At 42.0% G+C, this 8,355-nt stretch overlaps 1 protein-coding gene across 1 annotated transcript; it reads left to right on the top strand.

Annotated features, from left to right (window-relative positions):
• Nucleotides 1-258: 258 nt before the first annotated feature.
• LOC116377321 (poly(rC)-binding protein 4-like) lies at nt 259-6,336 on the top strand. Its single transcript, XM_031838935.1, has 2 exons — nt 259-1,882; nt 5,422-6,336. Exons 1-2 carry the CDS (start codon nt 1,584-1,586, stop codon nt 5,822-5,824), a joined length of 702 nt encoding a protein of 233 aa, XP_031694795.1. The 5' UTR covers nt 259-1,583; the 3' UTR covers nt 5,825-6,336.
• Nucleotides 6,337-8,355: the final 2,019 nt, after the last annotated feature.

The following is an 8,355-nucleotide window of genomic DNA, read 5'->3' as shown; positions in this document are numbered from 1 at the left end:
GGATGCTTTAGGGCGGGGCTACACAGTGATTGACAGGTCTCTACCAGCGTCTCTAGTTTGTGTGTTGACGTCAAATATGGTTCTCCAGAATCACTGACTACATACGTCTCCCCCAAAGTCTTTGTGTTAGGCTCCTCCCTTTGACTTTAATATATATATATTTCTTTCTTTTTTATTATATCTAACATCTTTTTTTTTTCTTCCCAGTTTAAAAAACAAATTTATATTTGTTGCGTTTGTCTCCATGACGTCAGAACAAAGCTTCGTTTACCTGAAGTTGTGCCGAAAATCATGAAAAACGTGTTCCGACATCTTGTTTTGATTCATGAAAACAAGTTTGAATATTAAAATCAAGAAATTACTTCACTGTAATCACAAGAAAACATTAATAATAATAATAATAATAATAATAATAATAATGCAGTGGAGAGAGAATTACATTTGACTTTCACTACGAGTCATTAACTGAATCATAACCTCTGAGGTAAAGTGTTCGTACACTAACATCTCTTCATTTTCATAACAAGTAAACAGATAATTAACTGTAAATGACAAAGTTATTTACTGTGAAACATTTCAGGCTAATGAGAGTAAATTAATTATCTGTTTGGATCTTTCCACCAAACCTCCTTGAGGGGGATCAGTGAACACAGACATCATTGTTATTGTTTAATTGTGTTACATTCACACCACGCTGGTTGTCATACGGACGCCCGTCATAACTGCTGTTCCACCAACAGTTCCTGTGCATCATAGCAGAGGCGTCATATTTATTGTTTATGAATCTCGTCTTCAGTCCTTCTGGACACTTGGACACACGGTCAGCGCGTGTTTGGCCTCTCAGTAAAGAAAAGAAACGGTAACGAGACGTATTTACGGCCGGAGCTGACAGCGAGATCAGTCCGTCTATTGTTGACGTGACGACGTGGGACGAGGATAGACACGAGGGTCAGAGGTCACCACCTGTTGCTGCTCCGTAGTCTTCGACAGATAACGAGAAGAATAGACGGAAACAAGGCGGAGGTTCATGAATCCTTCATTCAGTCGTTCACAGGAGCTTCATGCATCCATGAACACACACATTTACATTTCAACGTCTATATGGTGGGAAGTAGAAACACAAATAAATTGTTGACAAAACTTACAAAGTCAAATCAATTTTGTTTAAAATCAGAAGAATATTATAAAATACTCTTCTGTGAGTATTGTAAGTCCAGGGCTTTTATTTTGAAAGATAAGAGAAGAAGGAGGTGGAGATATCATCTCTGCAGAACTCTCTCGTCATTATTTGACTCATTCGAACACTACATTTGGGGAACCTGCTTCTATTATTTTGTGCAACACACATTAACACTTTTGTGCCCAAAGGTCAATTTAAAATGGATGTAATTGTTTTTAACTTTGTTCTGTTGTTTCTCAAACCTTGAGGGTCACATTTGTGTGTTTTTTTAGTTAAACGTCTCAACAGCTATTGGACTGATTGTGATGACGTGAGGCTCAGGATGCATTGAAATAACTTAAGTCATGCTCTCACTTTTCATATAAAATGTTAATTTCTCCAACATTTTGGTTCATGCACAAAAATGAGCAACGAACAAAAGACATCTGGAGAAGTACGGACAGAAGGACCAACACTGTCAAAGCTAGAACGTTTATTTCTATCTATGTATTCTATTTATCTATCATCTCCGCCTCTCTCCCCCCCCCCGCAGCTGATTGGCTCAATCATCGGTCGCCAGGGCACCAAGATAAACGAGATCCGGCAGGTGTCGGGGGCTCAGATCAAGATCGGCAGTCAGATCGACAGCACCAGCGACCGGCACGTCACCATCACCGGCACGCCGATCGCCATCAACCTGGCTCAGTACCTGATCACCTCGTGGTAAGCATCCAAAACCAGCTGCTGTGTCATGTGACCTGCAGGTCAACGGCTTCTCTTTCACTAGCTTCAGCTCCTCGTCCTCCTCAGTGGGTGTTTTTAATGAACAGTCTGATGAGAGATGGTGTTTAGATCACAGATGAAAAGAAGCTGTCAAGCTCTCTCCCCCCGAATCATTACGTTCAATCATTTCACGCGGTTAATAACTGAAACACGGGACTACTTCAAAGCCGCACAACCTTTCAGAGTGTCGGAGTCTGTTACTGCTTCACATGAAGTCAATAGTTTGATGAGCTGTGTTGTTGCTTTTCACTGAGTTATTAATGAGCCACAGAACCAAACCGTCTTCATGGCATCTCACACAAAGAGCTCAAATGTGATATTTTGTTATGAATTATATTACCCAACAGAAGTAGAGTCATGTACAGAAACGTTTATTGGATTGACAGAAAGGAATCGACAACGATGTCGATAATCGCTTTTTGTTTGGTTGATTTTTATTGTTTTCATGTTAAAAACATTCAAGCTTTTTATTTTGATCATTTGTTATTTTTCGTGATTATTCTTTTGTAACTTTTTTACTTTTTTGCGAATGTGTTCGGATAAAATGAATTTGGTTAATAGAGCAGCTGTTGCTCATTTTGATGAACAAGCTGTTAAAAGTGAAGTCGGATTCGGTTCTTTTAGAAGCGCGTACGATGTTCCTGCAGAACAGAACCGTCTGTCAAATAGTCCGACTTTTACCGTTAAGTGCATTTGAATGGCAGCAGAGACAATTCAACTTTTAGTTTTGTTAAGTGGAGCAACATCTCTTGTGCAGTTTGTGCCTCTTGTTTTGCATCTGCAGGATGCATCACATGAGAACAATGAGAGATGAAGCTCTAACAGAGAACAATGAGAGATGAAGCTCTAACACATAGAACAATGAGAGATGAAGCTCTAACACAGAACAATGAGAGATGAAGCTCTAACAGAGAACAATGAGAGATGAAGCTCTAACACAGAACAATGAGAGATGAAGCTCTAACACAGAGAACAATGAGAGATGAAGCTCTAACAGAGAACAATGAGAGATGAAGCTCTAACACAGAGAACAATGAGAGATGAAGCTCTAACAGAGAACAATGAGAGATGAAGCTCTAACACAGAGAACAACTCCGGTTCTCCTTCACCGTCTCATCTAAGCTCTCGATGTGACGGACACAGACCGCCATCAATATGCAAATTCATGCTTGGACTCTGGACGAAATTGATATTTCATTTAGCACTCTGCCTGACAGCCGGGAGAATATCACACATAGAGCCGGGGGGGGGGGGGGGGTCGGCCTCAGTCAGTCTGAAATGTCGGGTCACAGAAGGTGAGACCGACGCTGAAGTATCAACCACAAATTCTCTCTTTTCCATTACAGTTTGTCTGTTTTTCCTCCAGTCAGTCAACAGACAGATAAGACTTCCTGTCAGAGTTAGCTCCACCGGCTGACCTCAGAACAGCAGCTGAATGAAATGACTCTTTAGATGGTCGACATGTAGTCCATTCATGAGTACAAAATTAGTATTTATGTTTATACTTCACTGCATTTGCATTTACATGCAGAGAGAAATATGATACATTTCACTCCCCAACATGTTAAGACGTTACAATAAAATAATGTACATTATTAATAAAGATTATCTGGTAGTTTTCCAGCCTTTTCAGCAGGTTTCCTCCAAAGTCAAGTTAAAGTCCAAGATCATACTTGACAAAACCTTATAAGATAAGAAAGTATTACATAGTTAAAAACATCAAAATAAGATAAGAAGTTACTGTTATTATTATTATTAAAAAGGGAATAATAATGGGTGTGTGTGTGTGCGTGCGTGTACACAATGTACTGTAACTCATTCATGAAGTCATTATTCATGCCCATCGTCTTCTCTTTGGGACACCCTGGTGAAATATCCTGCTGGTGATTTGGTTGCAGTGCGTTTACATTTAAAACAATCTACCAATCATTTCAGAGATTCTATCGGGACAAATTATTTATTTCCAAACCTTTTAAATTCAATGTTTTTGAAGATTCCGGTATTCAAGCAATAAACCTCACTGACAAGAAAAGTATATTTCCAGCACCTTGAATGAAATGATAAACTTCTCCTCCTTCAGATATGTACCGTTGACCGTTATTCACGTAAGAAAAGAAGAGATATCTGCCAGCTCTGATTGGATGTTCCTCGTCACATGACGCACTATTTTATCTCACGGCTCTGGAATAAAGGCACTTAGGAACGCTTGTGTTGTGTAAATGTGGACGGTACTTTTGCTGTTCGATGATCTTTGATTGAGTGCAAGAAGATACAGAAAATACAGCATCTAAACTCAACAGTTGGTGAGGTATAGAATTCATCTCTTTTTCTGTTTAATGCTGTTGAGCTTGAAATGGACCTGCACCCGTCCTCTCGTCTTTAGAAAAGGGTTCTGTTTCATCCTTCCCTCGCTCTGGAACGTCGGACTCGCTATCTTTTAAACGCAGGTGTCTAAATATGAATGTCACCCGGTGAGGTGCATTCATACGCGTTACAGAAGGAGACATCTGCTGAAGCAAGTCGTGTAATATTTCGACGGTTGTTGAAAAATCCGTTTTCTACGAGTCAAACAAACATGATGTTCAACCAGACGTCTGATCGGGTCCTGTGTGAACGCCAGAAGCTACGATTTCTTGCGTTGTAATTAATTATTTGATTGTTTGAATTAAAAACTGTTCGGCCTCACTTGCATATTCTATTATATATTATAATTATTTACATTGTTTTGTTTAATGTTCGTTTTTATGTGGTATTAGATAAAAGAAAGAAAGAAATGAGTCTGCTGCACTTTTGGCTCGTAGCATTTAACAACAAGATCAAAGTAAATGTTGTCGTTAGCATTAGCATTAGCATCCTTTGTTTCAGACTCATTGTTAATGTCGGTTTCTGTCATTGACGTCTAATCTGCTTAGAATGTGAAAACCCCAGTTTATTAACAAAGACCGTGTTTCCACAGAGAACACTGAGAAATGAAGGTTAGCCCACAGACGCTAACCTTGACGTAGGGCTGGACTTCAGCTCTCTAAAAGAGATTTTGTGTTTGTGCTTCTTCTTCCTGTTTTTTGAATCATCTCTGACAAAGCTTCCATCCTAATAAATCTACACTGGTTGTCTTTCCTCCTCCCTAAGCCCCCTCCCAAGCCATCACCCCAACTTATACAGCACACCCCCCATCCGTACGGCGAACTCCCCTACAATAATCTGTTGCAACCTCCAGCAAAACACACCTGTCTTATGATTTGAGTTTTGTCAAATTTCCTTTATTTCATTTTTTTTACTCTCCAAAATATCCTGTTTGTTTTTTTTCTTTTAGGTTTTGTTTTTTACTCGTCTTTTTTTTAACATGTCTTTTATTTAACCCCTCTAACCCTTCTCCATCCAAAAACCCCTCCCCCTTACCCCTCTCCTCCCCCTCCCTCCACCCTCCTTCCCTTCCCTCCACCTCCCTCCCTTCCCCCCCCATCCCTCCCCTCCTCCAGTTTAGAGACCGCCAAATCCACCGCCCAGTCCTCCTCCATGCCGTCTCCCGTTGACCTGACCATGAGCTTCACCCAGCCTGCCCCCCCCGCCTCCTCGTCCTCCTCCTCCCCCCTGGCAGCGATGGGCGCCGCCATGCCCCACGCTCAAATGCTGGGCGGCCCCTACGCCCTCCCCCTCTCCAGCCTCCTGGGAATGAAATCATTTCCTTACCTGGCACTCTCCACCCCTCCCACCTCAGCAGCAGCGGCGGCTGCCATGTTGCCGGGCTCCATGCAGACGGTGGCGGGCGTCCCGGTTCAGGCTCACGCGGCGGCAGCGGCCCTGGCGTCCTACACGGCCAAGATCTCATCCTCAGCCAACGGGATGAAGAAGCCGGAGAGACAGAAGTTTGCGCCGTACTAATGAAGGAGGAGTTTGCATCACTGAGGTAGCTTCTGGGAACGAGGCTGGTTCTTTTAGATGGAAGGGCACTTTTATTTTCCTTCTTCTACACTCTTTACTTCTTACTCTCTCACTTCTCTTTCTCCCTCTGCCTCTTCGTCTCTTATTTATTCTTGACCGCGCAACAATGTCAAAGTGGGATGATTGGAACGTGTGTGACTTTATGACATGTGCAGCAACCAACGAGGTTTTTCCGTTGGTTGGAGTCGTGACCGTCACGGGTTGGTCGTGGTCAGCCCGGCTTGGCTCGGCCCAGAGCCCACAAAGAGAAACCTTAAGAAAGAGCGACTAAAATGCTGGTTGTAATTTCATAGTGCTGCTCAGTCACAAACTGCAGAAAGAAGTTGTCACTTCCTCTGCAAAACTCATACAAACTGACATATTTAACTCCAAACCTGCTGCCACACTTTGTTAACCGATTAAGAGCAGCCAGACACCCGGTTGCAGAGGCTCATGGGTAATCAGAAATGCAATGAGCGAAGGTTGTCACAATTTCATGCTGCTATCCGTCTAAGCTCCACATGGGGAAAATAAATTAAAGAACAAATGGAAGATAAAGAAATAATGCCCTCCATCCTGCTTTCTTGACCTTTTTCTACGTTTGTGTCAGCGTTTTTTCTTCGAGTGGATAAAAACAAAGTTTCGTGAGAAATCCTCAAAGAAATCCTCAAAGTCGGGTCACTCGTGATCCTGCCAGTACTGATTATTTGGCAGCATTTGTGGGATGTTTGTGACTTTGTGTGCAAAAGTAGACAATCCTGTACAGAGAGCGATGGATCGCTCCATCCGGCTACTGTGATGCTTTATTTTTGCGTTGCTTATGCGCCAAAGCTGCATGAGTCACGTGCAGATGTTCACTGGTTTAATAAACCGCTCAGGGTCGCTGACTCCTCTCTACTCCCCCCCCCCCCTTTGTAGCTAAGTGGTCTTCAACACAGCCATAGCTCAGACAGTCTACTCGTGCGTCACAATCTGCATCAGCTAATGCCTCCTTTGCGTTACAGAAAATCTTGGGGAAATGGTTTTTACCAACCGATGTGTGTCTTTATGTCTCTCTGTGCAGTTCGTAGGTACTATCTGTTGACTGGTTAGCTAAGTTGAGGATATGAATGAGATCTACAGTGAAGAACACCTCCTCCAGAACTGAATGTTCAGTCTGCTCCTGACACCAACAAAGAAACAAAAAAAAGCTTTAAAGTTTTAAACCACCACATTAAAAAACAGGCAAAGTGTACATACCCTAACTTTTACAACCGCATTAAAATGAAAGCCATAAGCAGAAAATATTAAACATGTTAAACTGTTAATTTTGCCCGAGCTAATGGCATTACAGGTATCCAGCAGCCAGAAACAGCGACTGTCGGAGCAATAGATGGTAGAGATTGGTCACTTTGAAGAAAGAAGAAAGAATCAGATTTCCAAAGCAAGACTTTTGGCTTCACTGATCTATCCCGGGGCCTCTTGACGTACCCAGAAAACCTCTAAAGAGAGTTTTCTCCAGATGACTGAGCTCCTCACATCTCTAGCAGGCTCTGAACCCAGACAGCCTACGTTCGTATCTCTGATCTCATTCTTTCGGTCACCACCTTAAAGCTCACGACCAGAGGAGACGGTCAGAATGTCGACGGACTGGTGAATCTAGAGACCTGCCATCCGGCTCAGCTCCCTCTTCACCACGTTGCCAGTCTACACGTTGTCCGATCGTAAACTGAACCCAGATGCTCTACAGAAATCAAAGACAAATTAAATTGTGGCATGTCCTCTCTGGATGAGGACAGTCTCGTATTAAATAACACCACAAAGTGCACTCAGAGACATAAAACAGCATCAGAGTCGAATTCAGCAGAACATCCAAACTGTCCCGGCAGGTCTGAGTGTCGCATCGTCCTTTTTCCAATAATCCCACTTTGTCGACTTCGTTGTGAGTTTTTATTCTTGTGCCCGTTGCAGAGCGACTGTTCCCGGGTGTTTTGGTGGGTGTTGGTAGCTACTGTATGATGATGCTGATGTTAAAGGTTATTTGGGCCACAAAGCCTGTTAAAGCCATAGAGACTATTGAGCGTTTCCCGTCCTTTCCTGTCTCCTGATCTCCTTTTTGTCCCCTTACTCCTTATTCTATTGTATACTCTCATATTTATTGACTAATATGAAATATTCCCTCAGAGAGTTTATATCACTGGTCACTAACACTGAGCTGAACCACTCGGCTTTTGTATACAATGATGTCTCCTCGTATGTGACCACTTCCTCTCTTCTTTTCTTTATTTGTAGTTGTTGTTGTATCGGGTTTTTTAAAACATACAACAGAATTTTAAAAAAAAATGTTAACGGTCTGTAACTGTTTTTGTTCACAATTCTCATTTGAAATGTGTTGTTTAAATTATTTTTTAACTTATTAAGAGGAGTATTACATTTAGAGTTTTCCCAACATGGCTGCAGGTAAATACTTTTTCTTTGGTTTTGTTTTGGGAAAAGAATAATAAGCATCACTG

This window comes from Anarrhichthys ocellatus, unplaced genomic scaffold, assembly GCF_004355925.1.
Source record: "Anarrhichthys ocellatus isolate YVR2014 unplaced genomic scaffold, GSC_Weel_1.0 scaffold1123, whole genome shotgun sequence".
NCBI lineage: Eukaryota > Metazoa > Chordata > Actinopteri > Perciformes > Anarhichadidae > Anarrhichthys > Anarrhichthys ocellatus.
This window is presented reverse-complemented; position numbering and strand designations above follow the sequence as displayed.

What these genes read in the sequence shown, in the direction of transcription:
- LOC116377321 (XM_031838935.1), top strand. Translation starts at nt 1,584, where the DNA reads ATGAGCAACGAACAAAAGACATCTGGAGAAGTACGGACAGAAGGACCA. An exon ending in CAGTACCTGATCACCTCGTG is followed by an intron (nt 1,883 to 5,421) that starts GTAAGCATCCAA and finishes CCCCTCCTCCAG; the next exon opens with TTTAGAGACCGCCAAATCCA.